This window comes from Oncorhynchus nerka, linkage group LG12, assembly GCF_034236695.1.
Source record: "Oncorhynchus nerka isolate Pitt River linkage group LG12, Oner_Uvic_2.0, whole genome shotgun sequence".
NCBI lineage: Eukaryota > Metazoa > Chordata > Actinopteri > Salmoniformes > Salmonidae > Oncorhynchus > Oncorhynchus nerka.
In genome coordinates this window covers 45,878-64,036 of record NC_088407.1, presented here as the reverse complement: position 1 = coordinate 64,036, position 18,159 = coordinate 45,878, and the positions used below count along the sequence as shown (strand labels likewise).

Sequence of the window (18,159 nt, the reverse complement as noted above, 5' to 3'; positions counted from 1 at the left end):
TAGAGAAATGTTACTATTATAGAACAGGTGATGAATATAGATAAATGTTACTATTATAGAACAGGTGATGAATATAGATAAATGTTACTATTATAGAACAGGTGATGAATATAGAGAAATGTTACTATTATAGATCAGGTGATGAATATAGAGAAATATTACTATTATAGAACAGGTGATGAATATAGAGAAATGTACTCACCTCCACCTTGTCCGAGGCTACAGTATACCAGTGTACTCAACAGCACTGAAACACACAGAGAGAACTATCACTATGGTACATGATGTAAACACTGAGCTGTACCACATATATTAATTTCCTTAATAGTCTATTGACACACGTGTGCATCAATCTAATGAACATAATCCAAACATCCACATCAAAATCCTTCAGTTCTGTTTTGTTGCTGCGTCTCAACCACATCTCCTCTGTTTCCATCTGTGGTGGAAAGTATGTCTGGCTCTACGACCCCCACAAGTGTCAACGGATTCATCTGTAGTCAGTACAGCTGATGTGTCAACTTCTGTCGCTACCGTCCAAACCATTTGTGCTACATGCAAATTTGACCCCACCATAGAAAGGGGAGACTCAGATACAAACTAATATGACTCTCCTATGGAAAGGGGAGACTCTCAGGTACAAACTAATATGACCCCACTATGGAAAGGGGAGACTCTCAGGTACAAACTAATATGACCCCACTATGGAAAGGGGAGACTCTCAGGTACAAACTAATATGACCCCACTATGGAAAGGGGAGACTCTCAGCTACAAACTAATATGACCCCACTATGGAAAGGGGAGACTCAGCTACAAACTAATATGACCCCACTATGGAAAGAGGAGACTCTCAGCTACAAACTAATATGACCCCACTATGGAAAGAGGAGACTCTCAGCTACAAACTAATATGACCCCCCTATGGAAAGGGGAGACTCAGCTACAAACTAATATGACCCCACTATGGAAAGAGGAGACTCTCAGATAAAAACTAATATGACCCCACTATGGAAAGGGGAGACTCAGCTACAGGGGAGACTCTCAGCTACAAACTAATATGACCCCTCTATGCCGAACACAATGGTGCAAGTGTCATGGGACTCATCTGAATATAACCCATACAAATGAATGGAAGTATGGATTTGTTTTTGTGCCAACAAAAATAAAGGGTTAAATATTTGTCCAAAAAACAAAAATGTTTTCTGAGATTTCTAATATGAGACCCGATTCAGGAAACTAGGAGTATGTCATAGGTCACGACTTCACAGGAGAGCCGTTTGAATGTAAAAAAATATATTGTTTTTATGAAAATGCGTTTTTTAATAACAGCCTTGTTGGTTAAGCCACAGATACAAGTTAGCAACTTTCCCACTAGCCATGATTGGCTGGGATAATGAGTGGGCTGGGCATGCCGAGAGAAGAGTTCAGATTGGTCTGCTATATAGAAGGCTTCTGTCTATTTGAGCTCGTCAGTCTGTGTTGGTAATCCTGTCGAACACGGCTTTAAAAATAAATGTTTTGGAAAGGAGCTGTTGTTCTCCACTTTCTGGAGGATCAAATGATGAAATCTGTGTAATTTGAGTATGATATCTAAGGAGATGGAGAAAACATCTGTCTCCGGATTATATCTTCAAACTAAGGGCAACCGTGGTATATTATTCCTGATAGGGAGACGTGTCCACCATGCATGATGATGATAAGATAGTCTAGTTTAGCTCGCTACATTTTCAGATATTACTGTTGACTAACCCTATTCCATTCAAATTTGCACAACCGTGACATTCAAACGAGGCTGCAATGAAAACTAATTGGACTGTAGCAACTGTGTTGGCATCAAAATCTGGGGCGTGAACTACGTTTCTATTCAAGCATTGATTGACATGGTGATGGCCCGATAGAATTGGAGAAAAGTCGAAAAAACAGACCCCTCTGATGCTGTACGATACATTGTGACGTGTCATGACGTAACGTACAGCACGCATGATGCAACTCATTCTGTGTTGTACAGCCTCTCTCGACCAGGTGTAGCGCTTCTCTCGCAGATTAAAAACAAGAAAGGGGCAGGGTGGGGGGGTGCCTAGTCAATTGTACAACTGAATGTATTCATTTTTTGCATCATCACTGCAAGCCAACATCTCAAAAGCTGCGACAGCCGCTGTTTACTTCTGAAGATAACTTTAGTGCCGCCCTAAAGACCTGATTCAACACAAACCTTCAAATAGTATGTAATGGCACATTATATCAACTCTTTACAGTGTTTTATTTACATTTTAGAGGTGATAAATTGGACAGATCGGGTGAAAAAAGATGTTTCCCCACACGGCTTATCTCTCCCTTTTCCCTCTCACACAGTAGGTTTCACTTTACCACCCGCCATTTTTAAAAGACCCGACGGAGCTCATTGCCTTATTCAATCATGCAGAGACAGGCAGCACGAAGGACTCGTCATTGATTTTGCTGGAAAGGGGAGAAATTGTGCTTTACAATGGTATTTGTATTACAGTTGACCTGGTTGTATTACGTTTTTTGGGCTCTAAAGTAAGGCACCTTTTACGTTACAACGCGATGTACAAAAGATTGTTAGCTAACTATTATCACGTTTTAAGGTAAGACCCATGTGCAGACAGTGTCGAAGTAACAAAAGTTTAATATTCGAACAAGGGCAGGAAAAAGGACAGGTCAAGGGAAGGCAGAGGTCAGTAATCCAGAGTAGTGTGGGCAAGGTACAGGATGGCAGGCAGAGGTCAGTAATCCAGAGTAGTGTGGCAAAGGTACAGGATGGCAGGCAGAGGTCAGTAATCCAGAGTAGTGGAGCAAAGGTACAGGATGGCAGGCAGAAAGAGGTCAGTAATCCAGAGTAGTGGGGCAAAGGTACAGGATGGCAGGCAGAGGTCAGTAATCCAGAGTAGTGGGGCAAAGGTACAGGATGGCAGGCAGAAAGAGGGCAGTAATCCAGAGTAGTGGGGCAAAGGTACAGGATGGCAGGCAGAGGTCAGTAATCCAGAGTAGTGTGGCAAAGGTACAGGATGGCAGGCAGAGGTCAGTAATTCAGAGTAGTGGGGCAAAGGTACAGGATGGCAGAAAGAGGGCAGTAATCCAGAGTAGTGGGGCAAAGGTACAGGATGGCAGAAAGAGAGCAGTAATCCAGAGTAGTGGGTCAAAGGTACAGGATGGCAGAAAGAGAGCAGTAATCCAGAGTAGTGGGTCAAAGGTACAGGATGGCAGGCAGAAAGAGGGCAGTAATCCAGAGTAGTGGGGGCAAAGGTACAGGATGGCAGAAAGAGAGCAGTAATCCAGAGTAGTGGGTCAAAGGTACAGGATGGCAGGCAGAAAGAGGGCAGTAATCCAGAGTAGTGTGGCAAAGGTACAGGATGGCAGCCAGAAAGAGGTCAGTAATCCAGAGTAGTGTGGCAAAGGTACAGGATGGCAGGCAGAGGGCAGTAATCCAGAGTAGTGGGGCAAAGGTACAGGATGGCAGCCAGAAAGAGGTCAGTAATCCAGAGTAGTGTGGCAAAGGTACAGGATGGCAGCCAGAAAGAGGTCAGTAATCCAGAGTAGTGTGGCAAAGGTACAGGATGGCAGGCAGATGGCAGTAATCCAGAGTAGTGGGGCAAAGGTACAGGATGGCAGCCAGAAAGAGGTCAGTAATCCAGAGTAGTGTGGCAAAGGTACAGGATGGCAGCCAGAAAGAGAGCAGTAATCCAGAGTAGTGTGGCAAAGGTACAGGATGGCAGCCAGAAAGAGGTCAGTAATCCAGAGTAGTGTGGCAAAGGTACAGGATGGCAGCCAGAAAGAGGTCAGTAATCCAGAGTAGTGGGGCAAAGGTACAGGATGGCAGGCAGAGGTCAGTAATCCAGAGTAGTGGGGCAAAGGTACAGGATGGCAGGCAGATCTCAGTAATCCAGAGTAGTGGAGCAAAGGTACAGGATGGCAGGCAGAAAGAGGTCAGTAATCCAGAGTAGTGGGGCAAAGGTACAGGATGGCAGGCAGAAAGAGGTCAGTAATCCAGAGTAGTGGGGCAAAGGTACAGGATGGCAGGCAGAGGGCAGTAATCCAGAGTAGTGGGGCAAAGGTACAGGATGGCAGGCAGAAAGAGGGCAGTAATCCAGAGTAGTGGGGCAAAGGTACAGGATGGCAGGCAGAAAGAGGTCAGTAATCCAGAGTAGTGGGACAAAGGTACAGGATGGCAGGCAGAGGGCAGTAATCCAGAGTAGTGGGGCAAAGGTACAGGATGGCAGGCAGAAAGAGGGCAGTAATCCAGAGTAGTGGGGCAAAGGTACAGGATGGCAGGCAGAAAGAGGGCAGTAATCCAGAGTAGTGGGGCAAAGGTACAGGATGGCAGAAAGAGGGCAGTAATCCAGAGTAGTGGAGCAAAGGTACAGGATGGCAGGCAGAAAGAGGGCAGTAATCCAGAGTAGTGGGGCAAAGGTACAGGATGGCAGAAAGAGGGCAGTAATCCAGAGTAGTGTGGCAAAGGTACAGGATGGCAGGCAGAGGTCAGTAATCCAGAGTAGTGGGGCAAAGGTACAGGATGGCAGAAAGAGGGCAGTAATCCAGAGTAGTGGGGCAAAGGTACAGGATGGCAGGCAGAGGGCAGTAATCCAGAGTAGTGGGGCAAAGGTACAGGATGGCAGGCAGAAAGAGGGCAGTAATCCAGAGTAGTGGGACAAAGGTACAGGATGGCAGGCAGAAAGAGGGCAGTAATCCAGAGTAGTGGGGCAAAGGTACAGGATGGCAGGCAGAGGTCAGTAATCCAGAGTAGTGGGGCAAAGGTACAGGATGGCAGGCAGAAAGAGGGCAGTAATCCAGAGTAGTGGGACAAAGGTACAGGATGGCAGGCAGAAAGAGGGCAGTAATCCAGAGTAGTGGGGCAAAGGTACAGGATGGCAGGCAGAAAGAGGTCAGTAATCCAGAGTAGTGGGGCAAAGGTACAGGATGGCAGGCAGGCAGATCTCAGTAATCCAGAGTAGTGGAGCAAAGGTACAGGATGGCAGGCAGGCAGATCTCAGTAATCCAGAGTAGTGGAGCAAAGGTACAGGATGGCAGAAAGAGGTCAGTAATCCAGAGTAGTGGGGCAAAGGTACAGGATGGCAGGCAGAGGTCAGTAATCCAGAGTAGTGGGGCAAAGGTACAGGATGGCAGGCAGAAAGAGGGCAGTAATCCAGAGTAGTGGGGCAAAGGTACAGGATGGCAGGTAGAAAGAGGGCAGTAATCCAGAGTAGTGGGGCAAAGGTCCAGGATGGCAGAAAGAGGTCAGTAATCCAGAGTAGTGGAGCAAAGGTACAGGATGGCAGGCAGAAAGAGGGCAGTAATCCAGAGTAGTGGAGCAAAGGTACAGGATGGCAGGCAGAAAGAGGGCAGTAATCCAGAGTAGTGGGGCAAAGGTACAGGATGGCAGGCAGAAAGAGGGCAGTAATCCAGAGTAGTGGGGCAAAGGTACAGGATGGCAGGCAGAGGGCAGTAATCCAGAGTAGTGGGGCAAAGGTACAGGATGGCAGAAAGAGAGCAGTAATCCAGAGTAGTGGGGCAAAGGTACAGGATGGCAGGCAGAGGGCAGTAATCCAGAGTAGTGGGGCAAAGGTACAGGATGGCAGGCAGAAAGAGGGCAGTAATCCAGAGTAGTGGGGCAAAGGTACAGGATGGCAGGCAGAGGTCAGTAATCCAGAGTAGTGGGGCAAAGGTACAGGATGGCAGGCAGAGGGCAGTAATCCAGAGTAGTGGGGCAAAGGTACAGGATGGCAGGCAGAGGTCAGTAATCCAGAGTAGTGGGTCAAAGGTACAGGATGGCAGGCAGAGGTCAGTAATCCAGAGTAGTGGGGCAAAGGTACAGGATGGCAGGCAGAGGGCAGTAATCCAGAGTAGTGGGGCAAAGGTACAGGATGGCAGAAAGAGGGCAGAAATCCAGAGTAGTGTGGCAAAGGTACAGGATGGCAGGCAGGCTCAGGGTCAGGGCAGGCAGGATGATCAAAACTGGGAAATCTCGAAAACAGGAACTTTAGACAAGACAGAAGCAAGGGGGAAAACGCTGATAGGCTTGACGAACAAAACAAACTGGCAAAAGTCAAACACAGAACACGGGGATAAATACACTGAGGACTTCAGCAATCTGTAAGAACCGACGCTGGAGATGAGAAGCAGGTACGGAGAGTGAACATTTATATTTTCCACAGACAAGGAATGGGACAGGAACAGCATCAGAACCGGGTTATACAAAGACATATGACAATTAATGCTGATGCGGGGAACAGAGCTGGGAAACAGACAGATATAGGGGAGGTAATGACTCAGGTGATTGAGTCCAGGTGAGTGCAACAAATCTCTGATACGCGTGACGAGGGAAGCAGGTGTGCATAATGATGGTGGCAGAAGTGCGTAGTGCTGGGCAGCCTGGCACCCTCATCGCCAGGGAGGGAGAGCGGGAGCAGGCGTGACACCTATACACGTTTCTAATTTTGACAGACAGTGGTTTCATTTCAAGCTAAAGTGTACTGTTAGCTAGCTAGCTAGCTAAGGTTAGCTGGCTGGCTCCCTAGCTGACATTATTATTTGTTTCCCAGAGCTGCTTGCTGTTCTAGTTAAAGCCTAATGTTAGCTAGCTAACATTGAACCTGGTTGGTTAGCTCCCAACACTGTGGCATTGTTGGCAATATGTTCATTGTTGCTTAACTAGCTGTCTCATTATCTAACGTTATGTGATGTGTAAGATCTTACACGTTGTTTACCTAGCTAGGTTCATTGTTTACCCAGCTAGCTAGCTATATGTCTTAAGCTAAAGTGTACTGTTAGCTAGCTTTATGTCTAAAGCTAAAGTGTACTGTTAGCTAGCTATATGTCTTAAGCTAAAGTGTACTGTTAGCTAGCTATATGTCTTAAGCTAAAGTGTACTGTTAGATAGCTATATGTCTTAAGCTAAAGTGTACTGTTAGCTATCTATATGTCTTAAGCTAAAGTGTACTGTTTGCTAGCTAGCTAACGTTAGCTGGCTGGCTCCCTAGCTGACGTTATTATTCATTTCCCAGAGCTGTTTTCTTTTCTAGATAGGGCTTAATGTTAGCTAGCTATCATTGAACCTGGTTGGTTAGCTCCCAGCACTTTTCCCAGCATTGTTGGCAATTTGTTAATTGTTGTTTAACTAGCTAACGTTAACTGGCTGGCTCATTAGTTAACATTACGTGATGTGTGTAAAACTCCTGTTGATTGTCAGTAAACGTCGGCAAAAAAAGCATAATGAAATTGCTGCCAGGTTAGGCTGTTTTCATGTTATCTAGAGGTAAACAAATCATCGGCCAGAGCGCTCGGTCTCGGAGCACACAAACGAGATGGATGGGGCTAAAGCTTAAGAGGGAGTGAACAATGCTGAATTGGGTGTAGACAAAGAGCCTCTGTAAAAAGCAACATTTCAAATGTTGCTATATAAGACTGAATCCAGGTGGTGAGTCACATATTTCATAGATATAGGACAGATACTTCAAAACATTATTTCCTATCATTTATTTTTTGACTGTCTTTTTCGGTAGTGACTGATTTGATTTATTAGGATCCCCATTAGACGATAGAAGATGGAGACAGCTTGTCTTACTGGAGTCCGACATATAATGATAAAGTCATTACAGAAAAAATACTCTGTATAGTACTGTATATTAGATGGAAGGGAGTTCATGACTCTGTATAATACTGTATATTAGATGGAAGGGAGTTCATGACTCTGTATAATACTGTATATTAGATGGAAGGGAGTTCATGACTCTGTATAATACTGTATATTAGATGGAAGGGAGTTCATGACTCTGTGTAATACTGTATATTAGATGGAAGGGAGTTCATGACTCTGTATAATACTGTATATTAGATGGAAGGGAGTTCATGACTCTGTATAATACTGTATATTAGATGGAAGGGAGTTCATGACTCTGTATAATACTGTATATTAGATGGAAGGGAGTTCATGACTCTGTATAATACTGTATATTAGATGGGAGTTCATGACTCTATATAATACTGTATATTAGATGGAAGGGAGTTCATGACTCTGTATAATACTGTATAGTAGATGGAAGGGGTTCATGACTCTGTATAATACTGTATATTAGATGGAAGGGAGTTCATGACTCTGTATAATACTGTATAGTAGATGGAAGGGAGTTCATGACTCTGTATAATGACTGTATAATACTGTATATTAGATGGAAGGAGTTCATGACTCTGTATAATACTGTATATTAGATGGAAGGGAGTTCATGACTCTGTATAATACTGTATATTAGATGGAAGGGAGTTCATGACTCTGTATAATACTGTATATTAGATGGAAGGGAGTTCATGACTCTGTATAATACTGTATATTAGATGGAAGGGAGTTCATGACTCTGTGTAATACTGTATATTAGATGGAAGGGAGTTCATGACTCTGTGTAATACTGTATATTAGATGGAAGGGAGTTCATGACTCTGTGTAATACTGTATATTAGATGGAAGGGAGTTCATGACTCTGTATAATACTGTATATTAGATGGAAGGGAGTTCATGACTCTGTATAATACTGTATAGTAGATGGAAGGGAGTTCATGACTCTGTATAATACTGTATATTAGATGGAAGGGAGTTCATGACTCTGTATAATACTGTATAGTAGATGGAAGGGAGTTCATGACTCTGTATAATACTGTATATTAGATGGAAGGGAGTTCATGACTCTGTATAATACTGTATATTAGATGGAAGGGAGTTCATGACTCTGTATAATACTGTATATTAGATGGAAGGGAGTTCATGACTCTGTATAATACTGTATATTAGATGGAAGGGAGTTCATGACTCTGTATAATACTGTATATTAGATGGAAGGGAGTTCATGACTCTGTGTAATACTGTATATTAGATGGAAGGGAGTTCATGACTCTGTATAATACTGTATATTAGATGGAAGGGAGTTCATGACTCTGTGTAATACTGTATATTAGATGGAAGGGAGTTCATGACTCTGTGTAATACTGTATATTAGATGGAAGGGAGTTCATGACTCTGTGTAATACTGTATAGTAGATGGAAGGGAGTTCATGACTCTGTATAATACTGTATATTAGATGGGAGAGAGTTCATGACTCTGTATAATACTGTATAGTAGATGGAAGGGAGTTCATGACTCTGTATAATACTGTATATTAGATGGGAGAGAGTTCATGACTCTGTATAATACTGTATAGTAGATGGAAGGGAGTTCATGACTCTGTATAATACAGGAAGAAATTTGACAAATGTACTTGTTGGAAAGGTGTCATCCTACGATGGTGCCAAGTTGAAAGTCACTGAGCTCTTCGGTACGGGCCATTCTACTGCCAATGTTTGTCTTTGGAGATTGCATGGATGTATGATGTTATAAACCTGTCAGCAACGGGTGTGGCTGAAATAGACTAATCCACTCATTTGAAGGGGTGTCCATATACTTGTGTATATGTACATGCGGATGATAGTATTACGTACTGTCATGGAAATTCAGTACTGAGTATCGACCCCACATTCTGAGGTGTGTTGATGAGTGCTGAACTGTTAATGAAAAAACAGATGTTCAACTGTCTATAGGACCTAAAAATGCTTCATCAGCCTGGTTCCAACTCCCATAAGCCACCTTGGTTATCTACACAGGATGTTGTTTTATCCCCATCCAGGCTTAGTTACCCAGATGCCAGGAAGACGAGACAATGAAGCATTGTTCTAAACTCTTCCAGGCTGCATCACATCCAGCCGTGATTGGGAGTCCCATAGGGCGACGCAGAATTGGCACAGCGTTGTCCGGATTAAGGCCGTCAATGTAAATAACAATTTGTTCTTAACTGACTTGCCTAGTTAAATAAATAAAGGTACATGTTTTATATTTGTATATCTATATCTCGGGTCACACCACATCCTGTCTATGAAATGCCAACTTTAGGTATTTATCACCAAGCCATTGTCAGCTCAAACTAATCTCCAGCAAAACCCATTTTTCCTTGACCATACACCCAGACTAACTGCAGGAAGCTAGAGTGGAAACTCTCTTTAACAGTTGCCAGCCCAAGCTACAAAAGGAGAGTCCAAGGAACCTTACTCTATTTCATAAAACAAACATTTGGTACAAAAAAATAACATCATCTTGTAATCCTGCAATTACCCCGACTGCTGACCTGGCTGAGACAAGACTACAGTCCCATTACCCCCCGTGCTGACCTGGCTGAGACAAGACTACAGTCCCATTACCCCCCGTGGTGACCTGGCTGAGACAAGACTACAGTCCCATTACCCCCCCCCCCCCCTGCTGACCTGGCTGAGACAAGACTACAGTCCCATTACCCCCCCTGCTGACCTGGCTGAGACAAGACTACAGTCCCATTACCCCCCCCTGCTGACCTGGTTGAGACAAGACTACAGTCCCATTATCCCACCCCCTGCTGACCTGACTGAGACAAGACTACAGTCCCATTACCCCCCTGCTGACCTGGCTGAGACAAGACTACAGTCCCATTACCCCCCTGCTGACCTGGCTGAGACAAGACTACAGTCCCATTACCCCCCTGCTGACCTGGCTGAGACAAGACTACAGTCCCATTACCCCCCCCCCCCCTGCTGACCTGGTTGAGACAAGACTACAGTCCCATTATCCCACCCCCTGCTGACCTGACTGAGACAAGACTACAGTCCCATTACCCCCGTGGTGACCTGGCTGAGACAAGACTACAGTCCCATTACCCCCCTGCTGACCTGGCTGAGACAAGACTACAGTCCCATTACCCCCTGCTGACCTGGCTGAGACAAGACTACAGTCCCATTACCCCCCTGCTGACCTGGTTGAGACAAGACTACAGTCCCATTACCCCCCCTGCTGACCTGGTTGAGACAAGACTACAGTCCCATTATCCCCCCCTGCTGACCTGACTGAGACAAGACTACAGTCCCATTACCCCCCTGCTGACCTGGCTGAGACAAGACTACAGTCCCATTACCCCCCCCTGCTGACCTGGTTGAGACAAGACTACAGTCCCATTATCCCACCCCCTGCTGACCTGACTGAGACAAGACTACAGTCCCATTACCCCCCTGCTGACCTGGCTGAGACAAGACTACAGTCCCATTACCCCCCCCACCCCCCCTGCTGACCTGGCTGAGACAAGACTACAGTCCCATTACCCCCCCTGCTGACCTGGCTGAGACAAGACTACAGTCCCATTACCCCCCTGCTGACCTGGTTGAGACAAGACTACAGTCCCATTATCCCACCCCCTGCTGACCTGACTGAGACAAGACTACAGTCCCATTACCCCCTGCTGACCTGGCTGAGACAAGACTACAGTCCCATTACCCCCACCCCCCTGCTGACCTGACTGAGACAAGACTACAGTCCCATTACCCCCCTGCTGACCTGGCTGAGACAAGACTACAGTCCCATTACCCCCTGCTGACCTGACTGAGACAAGACTACAGTCCCATTACCCCCCTGCTGACCTGGCTGAGACAAGCCTACAGTCCCAATACCCCCCTGCTGACCTGGCTGAGACAAGACTACAGTCCCATTACCCCCTGGTGACCTGGCTGAGACAAGACTACAGTCCCATTACCCGCCCTGCTGACCCGGCTGAGACAAGACTACAGTCCCATTACCCCCCTGCTGACCTGGTTGAGACAAGACTACAGTCCCATTATCCCACCCCCCCTGCTGACCTGACTGAGACAAGACTACAGTCCCATTACCCCCGTGGTGACCTGGCTGAGACAAGACTACAGTCCCATTACCCCCCTGCTGACCTGGCTGAGACAAGACTACAGTCCCATTACCCCCCTGCTGACCTGGCTGAGACAAGACTACAGTCCCATTACCCCCCCTGCTGACCTGGTTGAGACAAGACTACAGTCCCATTACCCCCCTGCTGACCTGGTTGAGACAAGACTACAGTCCCATTATCCCCCCCTGCTGACCTGACTGAGACAAGACTACAGTCCCATTACCCCCCTGCTGACCTGGCTGAGACAAGACTACAGTCCCATTACCCCCCCCCCCTGCTGACCTGGTTGAGACAAGACTACAGTCCCATTATCCCACCCCCTGCTGACCTGACTGAGACAAGACTACAGTCCCATTACCCCCCTGCTGACCTGGCTGAGACAAGACTACAGTCCCATTACCCCCCACCCCCTGCTGACCTGGCTGAGACAAGACTACAGTCCCATTACCCCCCTGCTGACCTGGCTGAGACAAGACTACAGTCCCATTACCCCCCTGCTGACCTGGTTGAGACAAGACTACAGTCCCATTATCCCACCCCCTGCTGACCTGACTGAGACAAGACTACAGTCCCATTACCCCCTGCTGACCTGGCTGAGACAAGACTACAGTCCCATTACCCCCACCCCCTGCTGACCTGACTGAGACAAGACTACAGTCCCATTACCCCCCCTGCTGACCTGGCTGAGACAAGACTACAGTCCCATTACCCCCCTGCTGACCTGACTGAGACAAGACTACAGTCCCATTACCCCCCCTGCTGACCTGGCTGAGACAAGACTACAGTCCCATTACCCCCCTGGTGACCTGGCTGAGACAAGCCTACAGTCCCAATACCCCCTGCTGACCTGGCTGAGACAAGACTACAGTCCCATTACCCCCCCTGGTGACCTGGCTGAGACAAGACTACAGTCCCATTACCCGCCCTGCTGACCCGGCTGAGACAAGACTACAGTCCCATTACCCCCCCCTGACCTGGCTGAGACCAGACTACCGTCCCATTACCCCCTGCTGACCTGGCTGAGACAAGACTACAGTCCCATTACCCCCCCCTGGTGACCTGGCTGAGACAAGACTACAGTCCCATTACCCCCTGGTGACCTGGCTGAGACAAGACTACAGTCCCATTATCCCCCCCTGGTGACCTGGCTGAGACAAGACTACAGTCCCATTATCCCCCTGGTGACCTGGCTGAGACAAGACTACAGTCCCATTACCCCCTGGTGACCTGGCTGAGACAAGACTACAATCCCATTACCCCCCTGGTAACCTGGCTGAGACAAGACTACAGTCCCATTACCCCCCCTGGTGACCTGGCTGAGACAAGACTACCGTCCCATTACCCCCTGGTGACCTGGCTGAGACAAGACTACCGTCCCATTACCCCCCTGGTGACCTGGCTGAGACAAGACTACAGTCCCATTACCCCCCTGCTGACCTGGTTGAGACAAGACTACAGTCCCATTATCCCACCCCCTGCTGACCTGACTGAGACAAGACTACAGTCCCATTACCCCCCTGCTGACCTGGCTGAGACAAGACTACAGTCCCATTACCCCCCACCCCCTGCTGACCTGGCTGAGACAAGACTACAGTCCCATTACCCCCGGTGACCTGGCTGAGACCAGACTACCGTCCCATTACCCCCTGCTGACCTGGCTGAGACAAGACTACAGTCCCATTACCCCCCCTGGTGACCTGGCTGAGACAAGACTACAGTCCCATTACCCCCTGGTGACCTGGCTGAGACAAGACTACAGTCCCATTATCCCCCCTGGTGACCTGGCTGAGACAAGACTACAGTCCCATTATCCCCCTGGTGACCTGGCTGAGACAAGACTACAGTCCCATTACCCCCTGCTGACCTGGCTGAGACAAGACTACAGTCCCATTACCCCCCTGGTGACCTGGCTGAGACAAGACTACAGTCCCATTACCCCCTGGTGACCTGGCTGAGACAAGACTACAGTCCCATTATCCCCCTGGTGACCTGGCTGAGACAAGACTACAGTCCCATTATCCCCCTGGTGACCTGGCTGAGACAAGACTACAGTCCCATTACCCCCCTGGTGACCTGGCTGAGACAAGACTACAATCCCATTACCCCCCTGGTAACCTGGCTGAGACAAGACTACAGTCCCATTACCCCCCTGGTGACCTGGCTGAGACAAGACTACCGTCCCATTACCCCCTGGTGACCTGGCTGAGACAAGACTACCGTCCCATTACCCCCCTGGTGACCTGGCTGAGACAAGACTACAGTCCCATTACCCCCCCTGCTGACCTGGTTGAGACAAGACTACAGTCCCATTATCCCACCCCCTGCTGACCTGACTGAGACAAGACTACAGTCCCATTACCCCCTGCTGACCTGGCTGAGACAAGACTACAGTCCCATTACCCCCACCCCCTGCTGACCTGGCTGAGACAAGACTACAGTCCCATTACCCCCCCGGTGACCTGGCTGAGACCAGACTACCGTCCCATTACCCCCCTGCTGACCTGGCTGAGACAAGACTACAGTCCCATTACCCCCCCCTGGTGACCTGGCTGAGACAAGACTACAGTCCCATTACCCCCCTGGTGACCTGGCTGAGACAAGACTACAGTCCCATTATCCCCCCTGGTGACCTGGCTGAGACAAGACTACAGTCCCATTATCCCCCCTGGTGACCTGGCTGAGACAAGACTACAGTCCCATTACCCCCCCTGGTGACCTGGCTGAGACAAGACTACAATCCCATTACCCCCTGGTAACCTGGCTGAGACAAGACTACAGTCCCATTACCCCCCTGGTGACCTGGCTGAGACAAGACTACCGTCCCATTACCCCCCTGGTGACCTGGCTGAGACAAGACTACTGTCCCATTACCCCCTGGTGACCTGGCTGAGACAAGACTACAGTCCCATTACCCCCCTGCTGACCTGGTTGAGACAAGACTACAGTCCCATTATCCCCCCTTGTGACCTGGCTGAGACAAGACTACAGTCCCATTATCCCCCTGGTGACCTGGCTGAGACAAGACTACAGTCCCATTATCCCCCCTGGTGACCTGGCTGAGACAAGACTACAGTCCCATTACCCCCCTGGTGACCTGGCTGAGACAAGACTACAATCCCATTACCCCCTGGTAACCTGGCTGAGACAAGACTACAGTCCCATTACCCCCCTGGTGACCTGGCTGAGACAAGACTGAATTACCCCCTGGTGACCTGGCTGAGACAAGACTACCGTCCCATTACCCCCCTGGTGACCTGGCTGAGACAAGACTACAGTCCCATTACCCCCCTGCTGACCTGGTTGAGACAAGACTACAGTCCCATTATCCCACCCCCTGCTGACCTGACTGAGACAAGACTACAGTCCCATTACCCCCCTGCTGACCTGGCTGAGACAAGACTACAGTCCCATTACCCCCACCCCCTGCTGACCTGACTGAGACAAGACTACAGTCCCATTACCCCCCCCCTGCTGACCTGGCTGAGACAAGACTACAGTCCCATTACCCCCTGCTGACCTGACTGAGACAAGACTACAGTCCCATTACCCCCCTGCTGACCTGGCTGAGACAAGACTACAGTCCCATTACCCCCCTGGTGACCTGGCTGAGACAAGCCTACAGTCCCAATACCCCCTGCTGACCTGGCTGAGACAAGACTACAGTCCCATTACCCCCCTGGTGACCTGGCTGAGACAAGACTACAGTCCCATTACCCGCCCTGGACCCGGCTGAGACAAGACTACAGTCCCATTACCCCCCGGTGACCTGGCTGAGACCAACTGAGATGGTGGTGACCTGGCTGAGACAAGACTACAGTCCCATTACCCCCTGGTGACCTGGCTGAGACAAGACTACAGTCCCATTATCCCCCTGGTGACCTGGCTGAGACAAGACTACAGTCCCATTATCCCCCTGGTGACCTGGCTGAGACAAGACTACAGTCCCATTACCCCCCTGGTGACCTGGCTGAGACAAGACTACAATCCCATTACCCCCTGGTAACCTGGCTGAGACAAGACTACAGTCCCATTACCCCCCCCTGGTAACCTGGCTGAGACAAGACTACCGTCCCATTACCCCCCTGGTGACCTGGCTGAGACAAGACTACTGAATTACCCCCCTGGTGACCTGGCTGAGACAAGACTACAGTCCCATTATCCCCCCTGGTGACCTGGCTGAGACAAGACTACAGTCCAGACTACAGTCCCATTATCCCCCCTGGTGACCTGGCTGAGACAAGACTACAGTCCCATTACCCCCCTGCTGACCTGGCTGAGACAAGACTACAGTCCCATTACCCCCCTGCTGACCTGGCTGAGACAAGACTACAGTCCCATTACCCCCCTGCTGACCTGGTTGAGACAAGACTACAGTCCCATTACCACCCCCCTGCTGACCTGGTTGAGACAAGACTACAGTCCCATTATCCCACCCCCTGCTGACCTGACTGAGACAAGACTACAGTCCCATTACCCCCCTGCTGACCTGGCTGAGACAAGACTACCGTCCCATTACCCCCCTGGTGACCTGGCTGAGACAAGACTACAGTCCCATTATCCCCCCTGGTGACCTGGCTGAGACAAGACTACAGTCCCATTATCCCCCCTGGTGACCTGGCTGAGACAAGACTACAGTCCCATTACCCCCCTGGTGACCTGGCTGAGACAAGACTACCGTCCCATTACCCCCCGTGGTGACCTGGCTGAGACAAGACTACAGTCCCATTACCCCCCCCTGCTGACCTGGCTGAGACAAGACTACAGTCCCATTACCCCCTGCTGACCTGGCTGAGACAAGACTACAGTCCCATTACCCCCCTGCTGACCTGGTTGAGACAAGACTACAGTCCCATTACCCCCCCTGCTGACCTGGTTGAGACAAGACTACAGTCCCATTATCCCACCCCCTGCTGACCTGACTGAGACAAGACTACAGTCCCATTACCCCCCTGCTGACCTGGCTGAGACAAGACTACCGTCCCATTACCCCCCCTGGTGACCTGGCTGAGACAAGACTACAGTCCCATTATCCCCCCTGGTGACCTGGCTGAGACAAGACTACAGTCCCATTATCCCCCCTGGTGACCTGGCTGAGACAAGACTACAGTCCCATTACCCCCTGGTGACCTGGCTGAGACAAGACTACAGTCCCATTACCCCCCTGGTGACCTGGCTGAGACAAGACTACAGTCCCATTATCCCCCTGGTGACCTGGCTGAGACAAGACTACAGTCCCATTACCCCCTGGTGACCTGGCTGAGACAAGACTACAGTCCCATTACCCCCCTGGTGACCTGGCTGAGACAAGACTACAGTCCCATTACCCCCCTGGTGACCTGGCTGAGACAAGACTACAGTCCCATTACCCCCCTGGTGACCTGGCTGAGACAAGACTACAGTCCCATTACCCCCCCTGGTGACCTGGCTGAGACAATGAATTATGCAGATATTAAACCATATAGATATTAAACCATACAGATATTAAACCATATAGATATTAAACCATATAGATATTAAACTATATAGATATTAACCATATAGATATTAAACCATATAGATATTAAACCATACAGATATTAACCATATAGATATTAAACCATATAGATATTAACCATATAGATATTAAACCATATAGATATTAACCATATAGATATTAAACCATATAGATATTAAACTATATAGATATTAAAGATATTAAACCCTACAGAAGGTTGAAAAAACAGTTTTAATGACTCCAACCTAACTGCATGTAAACTTCCGACTTCAACTGTAGATATTAAACTATATAGATTTTTAGCTAATCCTTCAGATAATCATAAGATAGATGTGTTCCATCTCACCTGCCGAGACACACACACACACACACACACACACACACGCACACACAGATTGAGAGAGAGAGAGGGTACTTACAGAGCTGCCAGCAGAGTGGTGTGAGTTCCATCCTGTCTTGCTGCTGAATGAGACTCTATGATCTCCAGTTATACACTTATAGACTGTACTGTACTCCTCCTCCTCTTTCCTGTTTTGACCACACACACAAGACCCTGCTGACGATGTGGTGAAACAGAGGAAGAGAGAGTAGATTATCTTGTCTATACTTCCTCTACCACTGTATAGTTCTGTAGGTCTGAGAGTATTGACTAGCTGATGAAACAGAGAGAGTAGATTATCTTGTCTATACTTCCTCTACCACTGTATAGTTCTGTAGGTCTGAGAGTATTGACCAGCTGATGAAACAGAGAGAGTAGATTATCTTGTCTATACTTCCTCTACCAAAGTATATTTCTATAGATCTGAGAGTATTGACTAGCTGATGAAACAGAGAGAGTAGATTATCTTGTCTATACTTCCTCTACCACTGTATATTTCTATAGATATGAGAGTATTGACTAGCTGATGAA

General features: G+C 48.3%; 1 protein-coding gene across 1 annotated transcript in view; it reads right to left on the bottom strand.

The window, feature by feature from the left end:
• The window catches only part of LOC115127339 (Fc receptor-like protein 5), a 35,784-nt gene extending 18,060 nt beyond the window's left edge, over window positions 1–17,724 (bottom strand). Inside the window, exons 1-2 of the mRNA XM_065025091.1 lie at window positions 17,669–17,724; window positions 203–247 (exon numbers count right to left, since the gene is read on the bottom strand). Coding sequence (XP_064881163.1) covers window positions 203–247; window positions 17,669–17,699 — 76 coding nt within the window. The 5' untranslated portion in view covers window positions 17,700–17,724. The remainder of the gene's footprint in view (window positions 1–202; window positions 248–17,668) is intronic.
• Window positions 17,725–18,159: the final 435 nt, after the last annotated feature.